Source organism: Podarcis erhardii, assembly GCF_964252035.2.
Source record: "Podarcis erhardii genome assembly, chromosome: 17".
In the NCBI taxonomy this organism is placed as follows: domain Eukaryota; kingdom Metazoa; phylum Chordata; class Lepidosauria; order Squamata; family Lacertidae; genus Podarcis; species Podarcis erhardii.
Genome location: NC_138515.1, coordinates 22,763,647 through 22,784,171, shown reverse-complemented (window position 1 = coordinate 22,784,171; position 20,525 = coordinate 22,763,647). Strand labels below are relative to the sequence as shown.

The 20,525-nt window shown below is 45.1% G+C and overlaps 1 protein-coding gene across 4 annotated transcripts; it reads left to right on the top strand.

Moving 5' to 3' along the window:
• The first annotated feature begins 32 nt into the window (after nt 1-32).
• On the top strand, nt 33-15,464 carry PGAP4 (post-GPI attachment to proteins GalNAc transferase 4). Of its 4 annotated transcripts, XM_081845407.1 has the most exons (3): nt 33-441; nt 645-700; nt 12,795-15,464. In XM_081845407.1, exon 3 carries the CDS (start codon nt 12,896-12,898, stop codon nt 14,081-14,083), a length of 1,188 nt encoding a protein of 395 aa, XP_081701533.1. In that variant the 5' UTR covers nt 33-441; nt 645-700; nt 12,795-12,895; the 3' UTR covers nt 14,084-15,464. The 4 variants fall into 4 exon arrangements, with proteins under 4 accessions (XP_081701533.1, XP_081701535.1, XP_081701532.1 ...); XM_081845409.1 differs by lacking the exon at nt 645-700; XM_081845406.1 differs by lacking the exons at nt 33-441; nt 645-700 and adding an exon at nt 3,649-3,926.
• The last annotated feature ends 5,061 nt before the right edge of the window (nt 15,465-20,525 follow it).

The window sequence follows — 20,525 nt, the reverse complement described above, 5'->3', positions numbered from 1 at the left end:
CCGACCTGGGAGAGGAGGAAAACTTCAAAATGAACCGGGAAGTTTAGTATCCAGGCAACAGAGTCATGCTACTCTACACTTTTTCATCTCTCTATGCCACACATTCGTTGGGCGCGACGTCCGGCTAAACGCTGACTTTCTTCCGTTGCGAGAGTTTTCGAAGCCCCTCTGCCTTTACTAAACATGGCCGCCAAAGTTTATGAATTCCTGTGCTCTTGAAGTTATAGTGACCATAAGAAACATGGCTGCCACTTTGCCCTTACCTTTCCTGCCTCATTTTCCCCTTTATTCGCGGTAGCTTGAAGTCTTCGTGCCCTAAGTTGTAATGGTGGACAAAATCTGTTATTCGAAGACTTGGGCAACCTGTATGGGTACCAAAGCAACAGTTTGCCATAAATTCCGTTCATCTCAAGCGGAAGTGAGGAAGTTTAGCGGAAAGAGGTATGCATTTTTTTTAAGGTTAGGGAAAAACCCGCTCGTTATTTTAGCAGTCTTCTTAATTCTGTAGCTGAGCCTGTTTGGCTAGCTCAATAACAATCTATTATTGTACTGTACAACTATTGCGCAATTTGGGCTATATTGGGTTTGGGATTTCTAAAAATATCTTTATCACCATTTTATTTTTTTATGCCGCCTTTCTGCAGTTAAAAACCATGTCGTGGGTGGCTTACAACATGAAAAGAATTACATAATTACAAAAGTGAATATACCTGTAAACAGTAAATAAAGCACATCAAAAAGTACACAACAAAACTGAACAATGTCCACATAAATCATAAACACAGCTACAAAAAGTTACTATCAATAACAGCAAAATAAGAAAACAACCCCCCAAACAATAACTCTGCCAAAGAGTATGTATATTTCTCTATTTATTAATAAAGTTATCTGATAAAATTTAAATATGAAAATTTAGAGTTCTAGGTAGATTGGGAAGCAAATGCATATTTTGAAACCTGCAGAATTTCACTATTTCTAGCTTAGCTGGTCTGTAGCTGGAGTGAGTGGATGAAGTCTCTCTCCCCCCCCCCCTCCATTTTTGTTTTTATTGCAAATAATTAAATCAACAGGGAAGGTCTTTGTTTACCCTTCTTAAAGATCCTGCTTTTTGTTTCTCTCAGGCCAGCAAGTCCCCAGGCACAAAAAATAATCTGTGTGTCTCTGATCACCCACCTTAAGCCAATCAGAACTGTGCTTCTTCAAATCTGTATATGTACCTTATTTCTTCCCTAGCTGGCTTATCTCCTGAGACAGACAGGTGCCAACAATCTGACTTGTAGCAGTGTGTGAGGAAGATGTTGGAAGACACAGAGAGAAAAGATTTGTTTTTATTTCATTTCATGGCCACAAGGCAGAAGGGCGGGGGGGGGGGGGGAGGGAGGGAGGGAGGGAGGGAGAGAGGGAGAGAGAGAGAGAGAGAGAGAGAGAGAGAGAGAGAACTTTCCACATGCTTCCTTTTCGGAGGACAAATAGTCAACACATTTTTTCTCCTTTGCTGTAAGGGCAGGGGGCTTCCTTTCCCCCCTTACTTGAAGGGCAACAGGGAATGTGGAGGGAATATGACTGCAGCAGAAAAATGAGGGGCTTTTTGTTGTTAGTCGCCCTGACTTCAGCATATTTAGAAGTAGACTTGTTTCTGAACCTGGTTGTTCCTTCTCCAGATTCAGAGGCAGTCTGTCTCTGAATATCTTGCTTAAGGCTTCATTGTGCATCTGATTACCATTGTGGGAAGCAGGATGCTGAAGTCGATGGACCTTTGGCATGATCCAGCACAGCTGCTCTTATATTCAAAGGGATCCTCACCCCTTTTTAAATAAAAGATTGCTCCCTTTCCATCCAGCTTCTTCAGTCCAGTTTATTTTTATCTGTGCTAACCTGCAAACACATTTCAAGCTGGCCTGATACTAGATTTGGGGGGGGGGAGTGATTAAAAGGGGGGTCACTGTTTATTTGCTAATTAGTGAGCAGAAGTATTATTTTATTATTCTTTTGAGTATAGCTAAGGCTGTTTGTTATTATTTATATGGTGGGCGTGTTGTTTACTCATAAATGTTATGTTAGACGATATACTGTTGGATTGCATTATTCCTCATGCTGTTTCTTCTTCCCTTACGGTAGAGTGTGTGTGTGTGTGTGTGTATTTACGCTTATTGCTGTAAGTCACTTGGAGATCTTCAGTTGGCAAACTTAATAAATAAAGATAAGAAAGATAAGAAAAACTAGGGAGAGAAAACTCAGTGCAACTAAAAGCATTTTAAAAGTGTTTGCGCGTATAGTATTTTTGGCAATGGATGCATTATGATGTACAGTAATTAATGCATAAATTCCAAAACTTACATCAATAGGTGTCTACCTTAATTTCTTAATCATAATACAGTGGTACCTCTGGTTGCGAACGGGATCCGTTCTGGAGGCCTGTTCGCAACATGAAAAGAGCGCAACCCACAGCAGCGCGTCTGCACACGCGCGGGTTGCGATTCACCGCTTCTGCGCATGACGTCATTTTGCGCTTCCGCACATGCGCAAGCAGCAAAACCCGGAAGTAACCCTTTCCAGTACTTCTGGGTCGCCATGGGACGTAACCTGAAAAAAACATAACATTAAGCAAAGGGAACATGAGGTATGACTGTACCTTGCTCATCTGGCTGGGTTCCACTCTGGCTGGCTTCTAGCACATAAAAAGGCAATAAAATGTCAAACATTAAAAACTTACTGATACAGGGCTGAAGGCAATCCTGCCTTCCATCTTACATGGAAGCTTTCCCCTTGTCCATATAAGACGTGCAAAGAATAATTGAGTTTTCTTTATAGGAGACAATTGTACTCTGTTCACTCTCCTAAGCACTGCTGGGATGCAAACACCAAGTTAAAACTTGCAGCCACACCAAGCCAAAATGTTACCAGCTGCTGCCCTTGCCTGCTTTGAAGTGTTTTTGCATAGGGCATGTTATCCATTTGAACCATGAAGCACGAGTTAACATGCATTGTTATTGTTACAGTTATTATTGAAAAATGGGCAAATTGATAAATCGCAGTGATGGCCATACTTGGCCCTCCAGCTGTTTTGGGACTACAACTCCCAACATCCCTAGCTAACAGGACCAGTAGTCAGGGATGATGGGAACTGAAGTCCCAAAACAGCTGGAGAGCCAAGCTTGGCCATCACAGGATAAATGGAATGAATGCAGTTAGCTCATTTGCTAGAGCATGAAATTCTGAATCTCAGGGTCAAGGGTTTGAGCCCCACGTTGGGTAAAAGATTTCTGCATTGCAGGGAGTTTGCGTGGATGACCCTGTGGTTTGTTCCAACACTACAATTCTATGATTCTATGAATCTCATCAGAAACCCGTTGCCAAGCGTCTAGCCCAGGCATAGGCTAACTCGGCCCTCCAGATGTTTTGAGACTACTGTTCTCCTCATCCCTCACCACTGGTCCTGCTAGCTAGGGATGATGGGAGTTGTAGTCCCAAAACATCTGGAGGGCTGAGTTTGCCTATGCCTGGTCTAGCCCTAGAAGACGCGCAGCACCAGCTGCTGCAGGCAACTCTTTTCTATGACTTGGGATTCCGCTCTGCGTCTCTCTCTCTCTCTCTCTCTCTCTCTCTCTCTCTCTCTCTCTCTCTCGCCGCGGTAGTCACATGTCCAGCCTTCATGTCTTTGATCCCACCCTCGTTGCCAGAGAGAGAGGCAAGGGAGGAAACAAAACGGGGGGGGGTGGACCTGTCGGCGAGCAGGAGAGCAACAAGCAAACAGGAAAAAGCGGAACTCGGATTCCGAGCTGTTGCCGGGACGCGTAAAGAGGCAACAGGGAGGACTCGGGATTAAGTGCCGGTTCTGTTCCAAGGGGGGGAGGGGGTTCAGCACGCTCTCCTCCCACTTGAGGGGTTTTCTTCGACTCGTATCGGCGATGGTTGTTTTTCCCCAGGTATGTGAGCGGCGGATAGATCCGTTCCGTTTTGTAAACCTTCCTGTAAGCAGGTGGGAAGCTTGTCCGGGGCCATTTCGAAAAGGCATTTCTGTGCGTAAAGACGCACGGGGCGGGCGCGGGGAACGGGGGTTCAAGCATCCAGGCCGGCCCGGGATCTTTGTGGGGCTCCCCGTGACCTATGGCGGGCTTGCGGATGCTTTTCTGCCTATTATTATTATTGTGTGGTGCCCTAATTCATCCCCTCGCGTTGAGGGTGGGGTGGGGTGACGGAAGCTGCTGATTCCGAGGAAAATAATAGGGGTGTGTTATGCCGGAAACTAATCTCCGGTTAACTGAGGCGGGGAAGAGAGAGCAGGCGCGAGAGACACGAGAATTAAAATTTCCGAGTTTGGAAATAAAGGGACTACTTCAAATGCGGTCTGCATTCGGGGAAGAAAGAGGCCGAGGCTGCCACTCGAATGGTTTAGCCCTGGGGAAAAGGGGGAGATGGGACTTAATGTCTGCAGGTACAACTTCATTCTGTCTTCTTGAAATAGCTGCCCTGCCTTTCCAGCGTGAGTTTTCTTTAATCTCCTGCAATGGCATTGTTTGTTACATGAATCTCTTTAGCTATGGCCACGGAAGCCACAGGATTTCCGCAAAACTCTACCAGCTGTGCTCTGCCAGATCAAAATGAAGGCACGCTCAAGATTGTTTTCTCTCTTCCAAGTAGTTTTGTGGGGCAGGAGTGTTTCCCTTGTCCTGCCCCTCTCTGGGCAGTGCATTCACTTCTAGAAGGGCTGTCATGGCGTAAGAAACACTTCTTTCAAAAGAGACCCCTGACAGCCGTGACAGCTGCCTGGCGATGTTTCATAACACCATTCTAAGGTTGGAGGAGAGGCCAGCTGGCGATACTTGTGGTTACCCTGCCCCATTCTCCTTTGCTTGACCTTACCTGTGTAAACTACCTTTAATACCTTGTGATCAGTGACCTTTCGCTAGTGTAAGGGGGTCGGCTAACGTCTCGTCTTTAGTGGAGTATGCCCAACTCTTCATTTCCTGTGGCAGTGCAAAAAACAAAATTGCACAACTACATAAAACAAATGTATAAAAACCTTTGTCTAAAAAGAAAGCTCTGCTTGAGTAGGGGGAACCTAACCAGGCCCGCTGGGAAGTCTCATCCTATAGAACCATAGACCTGTAGAGTTGGAAGGGACCCTGAGGATCATCTAGTCCAACCCCCTGCAATGCAGGAATATGCCGCTATCCCATACAGGGATAAAACCTGCAACCTAGGCATGATCAGCACTTTGCTCTAACCAACTGAGCCATCTAGCCTGGGAAAATTCTAACATTCTTTTCTTAGAGGATTAGGATTATCACATAATCAACTTTAAACCACACACACACACACACACACACAAAAAAAACTTCATGAACAGGCCTTTCTGGTTCCAGGCAGGCATCTATGATAGTTTAAATTTTAATCCTGCTCGTCAGCCAAAACAACAACAAAAAAATAGCCTCCAGAACAACTTAGAAATCGCTACAAACACGCTCAGGAACCAAGAAGACAAAAACTTCAGGAAAGAATGGGGGGGGGGGAATTATAATTTATTTAGGAGACCGCTGTAAGCAGATGAAAACATTAACAGGGTTTTAATATCACTTGTAATGTAACAAATACTTCGGACCATATGGACAGATACAAAATATAGATTATGAAATAATGTGCAGTTGAAAATGTGAAGAATAAGGGACAGTGGGAAGTCTCAGGATTCAGAGTAATCTCTATATACAGATGTGTACTTGATATTGTTATAAATTTAGACTTCCGGAGGCGGCGCGAAGGGTAATGGCTGCCCTTTCCTAATCGGGAAGGGAGCTCCGCTCGAGAAAGGGTCGTCCGCTATGGCGAAGCGGAGACCCACAACGGAAAACCGCAGGCGGCAGAAGCCTGCGGTCCTGGGACCCGGCGGGCGCCAGTAGCGGCCCCCAAAACGTTGAAGGAACCCCGTAAGGGGCTCCGGATCGTGGAGGAGGCTGCGGCGCTGAGGGTCGTTCCGCAATCGGCGGAGTGAAGCCGCGTAGCTGTTGCCAGTGAGCGCTGACCTTTCTTCCTGAAATTTTTGCTTTGAAAACAACAACCCGTGAGTAAATAATTGACTTTATGCAATTCGGAACTTTAAAGCATTAAATTTGGCTGAAAGCGGAGTGACGAAAAACAGGAAGTCCGTCTTCCGCTCCCGTTGAACTTGAACGCAAAGAGCTGGAGGAGTGGAGGCAAAGAGAGACCTTTTAAACTATTTGATCTGAGCACCCATTGAACTTTATCTTAAGTGGAATAATAATTTCATGTACTGGACTTTATGAATTTTAACTGCATGGGGATACCTTTCTTCTCTTGGAGCTACATTTTAACTAAAAAACCCAGGTGCTGGAGCTGCCTGAGAAATTGAGCTGTCAGTTTGCAGTTTGCAGTTTGGATACTTTGAATCTGAACTTTGAAACAATCTGAGAGAGTCTGAACTTGTTACTCTGAGGCATTTGGATCACCAGTTTGCACCATCAGAAACACTGTTGCTGTATTAAACCCTAACTCTGCTGAAAAAAATTTTTTATTGAAGGTTCTTGGACTTAGAAATCTGACTTTATTTTAACTGAAATTGATCTCTTCCTTGAAATATTTTAAACTCCCCCTAGAGGATTTGGGACTTATAGCAGTGACTTTTATTTTACTTTCCTTTTCCCGGCCCTCTGTTGACTGTTACCATCTGGGCTTCTGCTTTCTCATGGGAACAACTCAGCTTGACCTTGAATTTTAGATAACTCTGGAATGAGTGGTGCAAGAAGGAGAGGAAGAGCTAAACAAACAACTTTGACAACTTTAACCGCAGCCTCACAGGCACGTAGATCATCTGTGCCTACTTTGCCTTCTGAGGAGGAAGCTGCCTCTCTGCCACGGGCAGGGGAGGGAGAAACTGAGGAATTACAATTGGAAGATATGGCCTCAGGGGCAAGCACTGCTATTTTAGAGAAAATTTTTGAAAAATTAGAATCTTTGGACAAGAAAGTAGAATCTTTGGACAAGAAGGCCGATGAGCAAACATATAAAATTGACCAAAACACAGAATGTTTAAATAAATTATCTGGACAAGTTGCACAGAATACTCAAGCAATTGGAGAATTGAAGGAGGCTGCAGGGGAAAATCGGAAATTGGCTGAAGATACCAGCCAAAAACTTGAAAATTTAGAACAAGAGGTAAGACCACTCTGCAAGCAAGTAGGTGAACACCAGACCTATCTATCTATGATTGAACTGCGGAACCGGGAGAGCAATTTAAGGATAAGGGCAATACCAGAAGTGGAAGAAGGCAACCTAGCTGAGTTTTTGACCAAAGAATTCTCCAAATTTTGGAGCTTAGAGGAAAAGGACTTTAAAATTGTTTCAGCTTTCAGGCTTGGAAGACTTATAAAGAAAGAGAAGCCCAGAGACTGTTTGATAATATTGAGGTCAAAGGAGGAAAGGGATAAGATTCTGGGCCTACACTACGGAAAGTCACTGGATATTCTGGACAAAAGAATTGAGATTTACAAGGATATTCCTAAACAACTGTTGGATCTTAGATCTAACTATTTGGAGTTGACAAGATTGCTAAGGAAGAATTCAATCATCTTTAGGTGGGAATTTCCTCAAGGACTATCTTTTACCTTTAGAGGGAAGAAGATCAAAATCAGAACATTGGAAGATAGAGATAAATTTCTGAACGTATACGGAGAGGACCTTCACAAAGGAATTGATCAACTTCCAGGGCCTGAAACACCAGAGGTACCTGCACCCTTGGATCCTGAAGATCCTTTGAATAAGGTACCACCCCTTGAAAAATAACCAGATTTATTCAGGATGTCTCTGCAACTTTTGAGTTGGAACATTAATGGCTGTAACATCCCGGAAAAAAGGAGGAAAAATTTTTATATATTAAAAAAAGAACAATTGGACATTATCTGCTTACAAGAAACACATGTGACTAGGCTCCATAGAAAGGTGTTAATAAACAAAAGACTTGGTCAAGAATTTATATCTTCGGACAGAGTAAAGAAGCGAGGAGTGGTGATATATGCAAAAGAGAGCCTGTCACCTAAATTTTTATTCAAAGATGAACATGGAAGAATATTAGCAATTGAGATACAACATCAAGGAGAAAAGATTCTGATATTAGGAATTTATGCACCAAATGACGGGAAATCGGAATTTTATAAGAAGTTGCATGAGATGATGCTGGACTATCTGGACTACAACAACATCATTATGATGGGAGATATGAATGGGGTCGTATCGACTAACATGGATAAGTCACAAAACCAAAATGTTACAAATGACGGCAGACTACCAAAGACCTTTTTTGAAATGACAGACAATATGGACTGGATTGACATTTGGAGAACTAAGAACCCCCTGGGAAGAGAGGGAACATTCTTCTCTGAAGCCCAGCTGACTTGGACAAGAATCGACCAAATATGGATAACTAGAGGTCTGGCACCCAAGGTTAGAAAAGTGGAAATCTGCCCAAAGACCTGCTCCGACCATAATGCGCTGAAGATGGATATGACACTTTTGCCAACCGGCTCCTTTAGATGGAAGATGAATGATAGCTTGTTTAGAGACTAGGAGATTATTAAGAAGGCCCAAAAAACTCTGAAGGATTATTTCGAGATAAATATGAACACTACGGTGGAAAAAAGAACTATCTGGGACGCAAGCAAAGCTGTGATGAGGGGGTTCCTGATACAACAGAACGCCGTAAAGAAAAGGACACAAAATGAAAGGAAAGATAAGATCTTGCAGAAAATTAAAGAATTGGAGAAGAAATTAAGATCAAATCCGAAGTCACAGCCGATTCTGAGAGAAATTAAACTATACCAAGCACAATATTCCAAATTGATAAACCAGGAAATAGAATGGAAGATTAAATTAATGAAACAAAAAACTTTTGAATCGGCGAACAAATGTGGGAAACTGCTTGCTTGGCAGTTGAAGAAGAGACAGAAATTAAATACAGTTACAAATCTAGAAATTGAAAGAAGAAACATTCAGAACCCCATGGAAATTAGAAAGTGCTTCCAGAGATACTTCAAAAAATTATACACTCAAGGGCCGCAAGATGAGGCTGAGATTAAACAATTTTTGGAAAGAAATGGACTAACAAAGTTGTCACAAAAAATAGATTAATCCTGAACAACAAAATAACACAACAAGAGATTGAACAAGCCATTCAGAACATGCAACTGGGCAAATCTCCAGGGCCAGATGGCCTGACTTCCAAGTATTATAAGACATTAAAAGACTATCTGATCCAACCAATGATGGAGGTCTGTAATGAAATTATGGAAGGGAAGAAGGCGCCGGAATCGTGGAAGGAAGCTTTTATCACATTGATACCAAAATCTGAAACTGAAAAGACACAACTCAAAAACTATCGTCCCATCTCCCTTCTGAATGTGGATTACAAAATATTTGCAGACATTTTGGCAAGTAGACTTAAAAGAGTTCTTAATGAAGTAATTCATAAAGACCAGGCAGGCTTTCTCCCAGGTAGACATATGTTTGCCAATACTAGGAACATTATTGACATTTTGGAACTTTTGCAAACAGACATAAATACAAAAGCAGTGTTAATTTTTATAGATGCGGAGAAGGCCTTTGATAATATTTCTTGGAAATTTATGAAGGGAAATTTGAAAGAAATGGGAGTGGGACGGGGGTTTGAGAATGGGATTGATGCAATATATTCAGAACAAAAGGCCAAATTGATAGTTAACAATGTGGTTACAGAAGAGTTCAAAATTGAAAAAGGAACACGACAAGGCTGCCCGATTTCCCCTTTGTTATTTATCTCGGTTCTGGAGGTGCTCTTGAACATGATTAGAGGGGACCGGTTGGTGGAAGGGATTCAGGTCGGAGCGAAACAATACAAACTTAAAGCTTTTGCAGATGACCTAGTTTTGACCCTGCAGGAGCCAGAATCTAGTACGAAAAGAGTATTACAATTGATTCAGGACTTTGGTCGGGTGGCGGGATTTAAATTAAACAAACAGAAAACCAAGGTGCTGGGAAAAAATTTGACAGACATAGAGTCAGAACGGTTTCAGAGAGAAACAGAACTAACTATGGTTAAAAAGGTAAAGTACCTAGGGGTAAACATAACAGCAAAAAATCTGAGTCTATTCAAGGATAACTATGAAAAATGTTGGTCTGAAATTAAGAGAGACTTGGATAGTTGGACAAAATTGAAGCTTTCTTTGTTAGGCCGAATTGCTGCTATTAAGATGAATGTATTGCCAAAAATGTTGTTTTTGTTTCAAACATTACAGATTGTGGACAAAACGGAGTGCTTCCGGAAGTGGCAGAAAGATATATCTAAATTTGTCTGGCAGGGCAAAAAGCCCAGAATTAAGTTTAAGATATTAACAGATGCGAAAGAAAGAGGGGGCTTTGCCCTGCCGGACTTAAAGTTGTACTATGAAGCCGCAGCTTTCTGCTGGCTAAAAGACTGGCTACTTCTCGAAGACACTGACGTACTGGACCTGGAAGGTTTTAACAATGCTTTTGGTTGGCATGCATACTTATGGTATGACAAAGTTAAGATCAATAAGGCCTTTAAGAACCATATTGTCAGGAAAGCAGTGTTTAATGTCTGGACAAAATATAAAGACTTATTGGAAAATAAAACCCCAAGGTGGCTTTCACCTCTGGAGGCTAAGGCCCGAAAAAGACCCAATATGGAGGCCAAATGGCCAAAATATTGGGAAATATTAGAAAAAGATGGAGACAATTGGAAATTGCAGAGTTTGGAGAAAATGAAGGATAAGGTGCGAGACTGGTTACATTATGCTCAGATTAAAGAAGTTTTTAAAAATGACAAAAAGTTAGGGTTCCAGGTGGAGAAATCGAAGTTAGAAACAGAATTGTTAGAACCAAAGACCAAGGTACTATCTAGAATGTATAACTTGCTGTTAAAATGGAATACACAAGACGAAATGGTTAAATCGGCTATGATAAAATGGGCACAGGACATTGGGCATAACATTATGTTTGAGGACTGGGAAAGGTTGTGGACCACTGGGCTGAACTTCACCGCATGTAATGCTCTGAAGGAAAATGTAATGAAAATGATATATAGATGGTACATGACCCCAGTTAAACTTGCCAAAATATACCATTCGTCTGATAATAAATGTTGGAAATGTAAAGAAAATGAAGGAACATTCTTTCACCTCTGGTGGACATGCCCTAGGGTGAAGGTCTTCTGGGAAATGATATATAATGAGCTGAAAAAGGTATTTAAGTATACCTTCACTAAGAAACCAGAGGCCTTCCTTCTGGGTATTGTCGGCCAGAAGGTGTTAAAGAAGGACCGAACATTCTTTATGTATGCAACAACGGCAGCAAGGATTCTCATCGCAAAAAACTGGAAAACTCAAGATCTACCCACACTGGAAGAGTGGCAGATGCAGCTGATGGACTATATGCAACTGGCCGAGATGACTGGCAGAATCCGTGATCTGGGAGAAGAGAAGATGGAGGAAGACTGGGAGAAATTCAAGATGTATCTACAAAAACATTGTAATTTGGTTGAATGTTAAGAAGGATGCTAGATTATAAAAAATTGGCCACCACTAAATTAGATTTAAATTTGATGATAAGTGAGACTAAAGAAAATATAAAATTTTTTGGAAGAAGTGCTAGATTATATTTGAATGAGTGGACATGAGATTGTAAACAAGTTGATAATTTGTTTGGAAAAAAATTTTAACGATGTAAATGGGAGCGGGAGACGCGAGGGAGTCCAAAGAAGTGATGAAATTGTTGTGATAGAAGTAAGATCGTTTATTATTTGTGCATTTATATTTAAAAACTTTAATAAATATTTATTAAAAAAAAAAAAGATATTGTTATAAATTTACATTTACATAAAAACGATTTCGGGGGTGGGGGGAGAAATCACTACAAACAGGACAGCCAGCAGCCTCAGATGTTTAATCTTAAAAGGTGTAGCGCAAAAGATTGCCTTACCCCAGATGTTCTCACGCGCCCACTTTGATTGGTGGAACTCACACTTTTATAGGATCCGCACAATACCCGCACCGTAAGAGCTGGGTCATTCAGTACAGCTGCAGTGGCACTTTATAACTCGCTGCCTATTGCTATCAGGCTGGTGCCTTCACTATTCTTTTTGGTCCCTGCTGAAGACATTGCTAATTTCGACAAGCCTACCCAGATGTTTAGAAAGTTTGTACCAATTTGGTCAATTCTGATCTGTTTTCAGCTTTTTGTAGGTTTAAAATTATAGCTGTGCATATTTTTTTTAGTGGTCATCTTATTGTTTTATCTTTTTTTGTGAACTGCTTTGAGGTTCTATCCTACAAGCAAGCGGTAGAATAAATTTCATGAAATAAAGAACAGAAAAATGTACTGGGAAGGTAGAGAGCATAAACCAGACATAGGCAGTTCCCATCATCCCTGACCGCTGGTCCTGTTAGCTAGGGATCATGGGAGTTGTAGTCCCAAAACATCTGGAGGGCCAAGTTTACCTATGCTTGGCATAAACAAACTCAGATGCAAATTTTTGATGACAGGCTCTTTTAATAGCCAACTGGGGTGGGAAAGCTCAAAGAGCAGAGGCATGGAAAACAGCTGGGGTTTCAGCTGGAGCAACAGAGTGGCCTTGCACTCCTTTTCTTCCTTTCTCTGCTGCAGCCTGGCTTCTCAGCAGAGATGGTGGTGTCCCCTCGTCTTTTTGTCCCCTGCCCTTCTGAATCAGCCTGATCTGATGTGATGCAATCTGTAAATGTTGTTTCTCCCTCCTCTTCCTCCTCTCTTCACAGATCTGAGCCTAGCAATTCAGCTCCGCTACCCAACCGGAAGACCCTCCAGCCCCGAGGAATGGCCTGAGGCATGAGCTCGGGACCCCCTGGAAGTGGCCGCCATGCTGCCGCGAGGACTGCAGCCTTGTGGGAGGCTGTGCCGCTGGTCTAGCCCCTTCCTGCAGCTCCTTGCCTTGACGGCGGTGACGTTCATTGTGCTGGCGCCCCTGACTTGCCACCGCCTCCTTCACTCTTACTACTACCTGCGGCGCTGGTACCTGAGCCCCATGAGCCAAGACTTCCTCCGGCAGAACCAGGAGGACGGCCTGAGAGCCCTCCGCTACTTTGAGAGGCTGCGGGTGAACAATGCCTCTGAGCTGCCGCCCGGCGAGGCCCGCCGGACGGGCTTGCTCATCACCATCATCACCGTGCAGCGGCGCCCCGAGTTCCACTACGTCCTCCAGGTGGCGTCCCGCTTTCACCGCCTGCTCCGCCAGTGCGGGGCCCCTTGCCAGCGCCACCAGATCTTGCTCTGCAATGTGGAGGCCGACCCCGGCACCCACGCGGACGCCCAGCTACTGGCCGGCTTCTTTGGTGTGGCGAACCGCTATGGCAGCCGGCAGGCTCCGGAGCCGTCGCTGAACCAGTTTGAGAAGGAGAAGCGGGATTACGCCTACTGCCTGGAGAAGTCGCTGTGGGACTACGACCCGGAACACGTGCTGCTGGTGGAAGACGATGCCGTCCCGGAGGATGAGATCTTCCCGGTGCTGAACCACCTCTTGCAGGTCCGCTTCTCAAAGCCCCACCTCCGAGATGCCCTCTACGTGAAGCTCTACCACCCTGAGAGACTTCAGCGCTACCTCAACCCGGAGCCCATGAGGATCCTGGAGTGGCTCGGAGTGGGCATGCTGGGCGGCTCACTGCTGGGGTTCGCGTATGCCTGGGCGGCCGGCCGCCCCAGCCCCAGCTGGCCCATCACCCTGTTTTTTGCTCTCTACAGCATGCTGCTGGTGGAGCTGGTTGGGCGCCACTACCTCCTGGAGCTGCGCCGCCTGGCCCCGCCCCTCTACAATGTCGTGCCTGCCACCGAGTGCTGCACCCCTGCCATGCTGTTCTCTGCCCCTTCTGCCCGCCGCGCACTGGGCTACCTGAAGAAGCTGCGCTGCCGGTCGGGTTTCGCCAAAGACACGGCCCTGTACTCACTGCTGCGCACCAAGGGCGAGCGGGCCTTCGTGGTGGAGCCCAACCTGGTCAGGCACGTGGGGATGTTTTCAAGTCTCAGGGTAAACATCAATCCCAAGCTGCTTTGACTCCTCAGGTGTACGAAGAGCTGGAGCAGAGGGAGTCGCGAATTCTCCGCGGTGCTTTAGCAGAAATGCTCAGAGTTCCAGGTTCTTCAGTGCTGTGTATTTATTGTGAGCTATATATACAAATATCTGCAGGCTATAAAACACAAGCAGTTCGTACAGTCAAACAGAGTACCTGGCTGCACCTTAAGGCAAATAGGAAAACCTTTCTATCTCACTCTGTCTCTCTGACTACACTCTTCTACACCACCCCTTTACTGCTGGATGGGTTTCCCTTTTAAACTGATGACAGCCAATCATCTGTCAGCACATTACTGCTGTCATTCTGACCCAGCACTTCCATAGAAAGTATTGCAGGCTGATTGTATCAGCTAGCAAATTCAAGCCTGCAGACTTACTATCTCTCACAGCATTCTGTGATTCCTGACAGAGGGATCGTAAGCCCCTGGGTGAGGTCTGTTTCCAGACTGCCAGGGTGGGGGCTGACGGCTTCCCATGAAATGCACGAGACAAACATGTTGAGGAAAATGCTGTAGATGAGCTTTCCCCCACCCCTAAGATGCCAGTTTTCTACAGGTTGGGAGGGCATATGGCCTAATTAGCCCCCCTCTTCCCATGCCTCCATGATGGTGGTGGTGGTGATGGAGATTATGGCAATGGTGATGTACCCCACCTTTTTCCCTGGCCCAGACTCAAGGCAGCTTTGGCCATCCCATATTTGGTCTGGTGTGGGGCAAGTAATGATGGGGCTGGGTTAGTTTGGATGGGGGTTACAGGCGCCTCTGATAAGCTGACTAGCAGCAGCTGCGAAGCCCCATGCATGGTGCAAACGCCAACACTCAGCTGGTTGGTGGTGGTTGCTTTGAAGGCCCGATGATTGGCCACTTGCCGGGGCTTCAAAGCACCATGCACCAAGGTGGTGAAGATGGATCGCCTGATGTCATTTTGACATTGAGTGATGTCAGGTGATAAGGTGGCCCTGCCCACCTATGAAACTTGGCCAGTGGGGAAGGTCAGGATCTAACCCACCAGCTGGATCCAATCCCCATCCCTGGTGCAAGGCGAAAAGGGGGAAATGCACGAGGAATCAGAAATAGTGCAGTCCAGCAATAGCTCTGTCACATGGGGCTTCTGCTCATTTCTTGGTGCTCTCAGCAGATAAATACTAGGACTGCACAAAGCTCGACAATGGGATGAAGATTGCAAAGGTGTTACTTTTTATAAACTCTTTAAAACAGCTTTATAACCTCTACAATAAACTATTTTTAAGAGACACTTTCCCTTCAATGAGAACTCCTATTGAACCTCTGTTGTCTTTTTAGAAGACAGAACTATTTTGTAAACAGTTTTAGCCTATATAAAAAACAATATAATTTTACAGAAAGAGGGTGCGTTCACCTTTGTCTTAATATCTGTTTTGTTTGTTATGCCATTCTTTCACCAAGCGCCTTGCCCACTAGCGGTGTCTACATCATCATCATAAACTTTATTGCACTAGCCAAAGGCCATGGCATCATTCACAGAGGGAACGAAAAGAAAAGCAACAATAACTATAAAAACATCAGGCACTGCAAATACAATAAACCACGGTCGCATCTCCTAGAAATCATTTGTTGGGTACGATAGAATAGCAAGCTCTTTCCTCTCTCCGCTTTTCAACATTGCGATGTATCACAGCATCGCGATGTTTGGCTGGTGATACATTGCGATGCTGATATCGCCCAGCCCTAGGGGTGATGTGAAGTGTTTGTGTCTCCTCAGGCCCTTCATTCTACTGGCATGCCAAACCTTAGGAACGGAGTGGGCCAAAATGAGGCAGAGCAATGGCCACTGTCCAAATGGACACACACACACAAACAGCCGAATTTTTCAGTCACTGGTGGCATTTAGTGCATTTCTCATAAGCTCCACATTGTGGCAGTGGAATGGTGTGTTCAGTCCTCAGGGCCTAAGGAAGGAATGAAGAAGGGAGGACTCCTCTACTTTGCTGCAAAGTATAATAATAATAAGGGATGCGGGTGGCGCTGTGGGTTAAACCACAGAGCCTAGGACTTGCTGATCAGAAGGTTGGCGGTTCGAATCCCTGCGACGGGGTGAGCTCCCGTTGCTCGGTCCCTGCTCCTGCCAACCTAGCAATTCAAAAGCATGTCAAAGTGTAAGTAGAGAAATAGGTACCGCTCCAGCGGGAAGGTAAACGGCGCTTCCATGCGCTGCTCTGGTTCGCCAGAAGTGGCTTAGTCATGCTGGCCACATGACCTGGAAGCTGTACGCCGGCTCCCTCGGCCAATAAAGCGAGATGAGCGCCGTAACCCCAGAGTCGGCTACAACTGGACCTAATGGTCAGGGGTCCCTTTACCCTTTACCAATTATTATTATCATTATTATTTTATTTATATTCCGCCCTCCCCAGCCGAAGCCAGGCTCAGAGCGGCTAACAACAATAAAAGTAACACAGTGTACATAAAATCACAATCAATTAATTAAAATACATTCTAAAATCAGTTCAGAGTCAAATTAATGGCAACCATTGGGCTGGAGTTCTATGAGGATTACCAAAGGACTGTGCCTTTGCCAAGTATGTCTGGTGCTCCAGCAACACAGGGGCAAAGGTGTCAGGGAGCCAATCGTTTCTAATATAAAAACAAAAGGAGCTGTGTCCTACATTTGCCTGAAGCCTACCCACCCCAAGGAGGCGATAGCCACCATATGAAACAAAGCTGAAGGAAAGGGTGGAAGAATGTGGAGATCCCAAAAGCAAAGCTGCGAAATGGGAGCTACTGGCATGTTAGTTGAAAGCTGCCTATAAGGAAGATCATCCTTGGAAATGGCAGATTTCTAAGCACTACCTCTATTCCTCTGTTAATTATTTGTAGACTTTGTGGGCCAGGGATCTTTTTTTGACTCTGCTTTCCTGGAAAATACCCTGTCCATTGATGGTTGCATATGGATGGCTCACTTCCATGGTTAATTGCATGCTTGGCACTTAGCAGAAATCTGTGGAACTATCCAAATTTGTGTAAAGAGCCACAAGGAAAACAAGCTGTTTTCTTGTAAAAGCTGCTACAGCGCTGTTTTCCAGCAGACTTCCTGTTGTGCGGTTAAATTGTCCTTTCCAGTTGTTAGGATGATACAGGGTCCCTTATTTTCACCATATGGTGTGAGAGAACTCAGCTCAGGATAGTTTCAGCTGTGTGTATGGAAACCAAACTCTGCAGAAGCAGTGGACCCAAGCATGGACCCAGCTAGAGTCGCTGAGGGCTGATTTCAGCATTGCAATGCCATGTAAAGGTAAAGGGACCCCTGACCATTAGGTCCAGTCGTGACCGACTCTGGGGTTGCAGTGCTCATCCCACTCCACTGGCCGAGGGAGCCAGCATACAGCTTCCAGGTCATGTGGCCAGCATGACCAAGCCGCTTCTGGCAAACCAGAGCAGCACACGGAAACGCCGTTTACCTTCCCGCTGGAGCGGTACCTATTTATCTACCATATTTTTCGCCCTATAGGACGCACTTTTCCCCCTCCAAAAATGAAGGGGAAATCTGTGTGCGTCCTATGGGGCGAATGCATGCTTTTGCTGAAGCTTGGAGAGCAAGAGGGGTCAGTGTGCACCCACCCGTCTTTTTCTCCAGGCTTCAGGAAGCTATCAGCAAGCCTGGGGAGCCCGCGGGAGTTCCCGCAGGGCTCCCTAGGCTGTGGATAGCAGCCTGCTGCCCGGAGCGTGGGGCACGCTGAAACCGCGGCTGGGGGGGGGAATAATTCTTTCCCCTTTATTCCCCCCCCCCCAAAAAAAACTAGGTGCGTCCTATGGGCCGGTGCGTCCTATAGGGTGAAAAATATGGTACTTGCACTTTGATGTGCTTTCGAACTGCTAGGTTGGCAGGAGCAGGGACTGAACAACGGGAGCTCACCCCATCATGGGGATTCAAACCACCGATCTTCTGATCGGCAAGTCCTAGGCTCTGTGGTTTAACCCACAGCGCCACCCGCATCCCTGCAATGCCATGTACAGTCTGCCTAAAACTATGCAGTTTTTGTTTCTGCAAGCTCCATGCTGCATGTATCAGTGCACATACCATGTGCACCAACTTGGTTTTTGAGCTTTTGCTGATGTGGTACAGGTGTCTCGTAGTAACATACACAAAGATTCTACACACCAGCGACCGCAAGTGTCCTCGTGCCCTGGCTATGAGCATGAACCAGGAGCTGCCCACTTTCAAACCTTACTTCTGCTTGCAGTCTTACAAAATGGTTGTATAAGGCAAAATGGGAGCCTGTTGGAAAAGTGGGGTAAAAAAATCAAATAAATGGATTATTGATTGGGCAAACTAGATACCCTAAGTGTGTGGGTCTCACTTCTGGTATACCTTACAGGACTAGATAGCAGAATGTGAACTGCTCCAAATGCTTGAAACAAATTGCATAAATCCTAAGTAATATCATCAAGTCGACTCATGTGCTAAGAGGCTTTTGAATGCCATGCGCATGAATGCCACACGAAGGACTGTCAAATGAAGGGTTTTCGGCTGGCAGCACAGCTACATGGTGACACAAACACACACGACTTGCATCTGTATCAACAGACAAGACAAATACTAAAGGAAAAGTTGGTTTGCAGATAAACTTCATTTGCTTTTGGGCTACCCTATTTGTAAACCTGATCTGTTTATAAGTGTTTATAAGTGTTTATAATTTTACTTTATTTTTTGCTTCATATGGAAATTTGTATCAGATGTTCTGATTTTAGGGCTCTAGCTCCCCAACATGATTTGATTTTTTTTTAAATCCTGCTTTTCTGAACTCCAATCACAAAATGAAATTGCCAAAGATACTGTTTTTACAAACCCCCTTTTCCATTGCATAGAGCCAGTCTGCTTCCACCTGGGAGAAACCGGCCACAAGGGGATGCTGTAGTACAGGAGAGTGTTGACTGAGGGGCTGTCTGAAAACCTCTAAGCAGAATGCCCTTATTTCACATGGTTTGGGGGGTTTTTGTCAACAGAGGTAGATGCTACCCACAGGGAGAATGTAGTCTCAAAAGAGGATCATTCGGACCTTGAAAATGATAACACAAGTCTGATGATGATTGCAAATGTTCCACGTGGCACTTGATAAACCCATTTTGAAATCTCACAGAGCTGATCCCCTAGGGAGATCAAGTTTCAAAGAAGGGGACAACTCTTGTGTTTTAATAGCTGGGGGTTTAAATGATTTGGTTTAATGAGGGTGGGTTTTTTCCCCAAACAAACTCCACACACCAAGGAGTGCCGTGGCGACAACTCCCTCCCTAGCGCCACCCTCTGTCCCCGACCAGAGATAAAGGAGCTCAGCCATTGTTGGACTGTGCCCTGAATCCCCACATTGGCAAGGCGGTGGTCCTAAAGTTTGTGATCAACGATGTTGAAGGCTGCTGACAGATCTAAGAGAATCAGCAGTCCCGACCCGCCTCAATCCAGCTGTCCACGGAAATCATCTCTTAGGGTGTCCAAAGCTGTCTCGGTCCCGTAACCAGGGCAAAAGCCAGACTGAAATGGGTCCAGAGCCGACGTTTCATCCAGAAGCCTACCAAGCTGTTCAACAACTGCTCTCTCAATTACCTTACCCAGGTACAGAAGATTCAAAACCGGGCGGTAATTGGATAGATCTAAAGGATCTAGAGGGACACAGGTGGTGCTATGGGTTAAACCACAGAGCCTAGGACTTGCCGATCAGAAGGTCGGCGGTTCGAATCCCCGTGACGGGGTGAGCTCCCGTTGCTTGGTCCCTGCTCCTGCCAACCTATCAGTTCAAAAGCACATCAAAGTGTAAGTAGGTAAATAGGTACCCCTCTGGCGGGAAGGTAAACGGCATTTCTGTGCACTGCTCTGGTTCATCAGAAGCAGCTTAGTCATGCTGGCCACATGACCCAGAAGCTGTACGCCGGCTCCCTCGGCCAATAAAGCGAGATGAGCTCCTCAACCCTAGAGTTGGTCACGACTGGACCTAATGGTCAGGGGTCCCTTTACCTTTACCTTAAAGGATCTAGAGATGTTTTCTTTAAGAGCGGACCCACCACTGCTTTCTTCAACTCCTCTGGGAAAGTACCCGTGCCAAGGGACTGACTGATGATCTCACCAAGGGGGACCCACACCACGTGTGGATGACATTCCTGTTACTATTTAACAGTTGACTTCAGATGATGATGATGATTTACTAACTTGCAATTTCTCCCAAGTTCTTACTTCTCAGTTCCTGACTGCTTGGTCATTGCTCTGTGGTGGGAGCATGGAATTCTTCCATCAGTTGGGAAGTCTTTAACTATTAATTGCAGAGTTGGTTGCAAATTTTGCAAAGCACAGCTCGTGAGCTGCGCAGAGAGAAGAATTTGCCTGCAGCATCCTCCGCCTCAGATGAATCTGAACTTGCATCTAGCCAATTGCTGGGGTCTGCCATTTTCAGATATGTGCT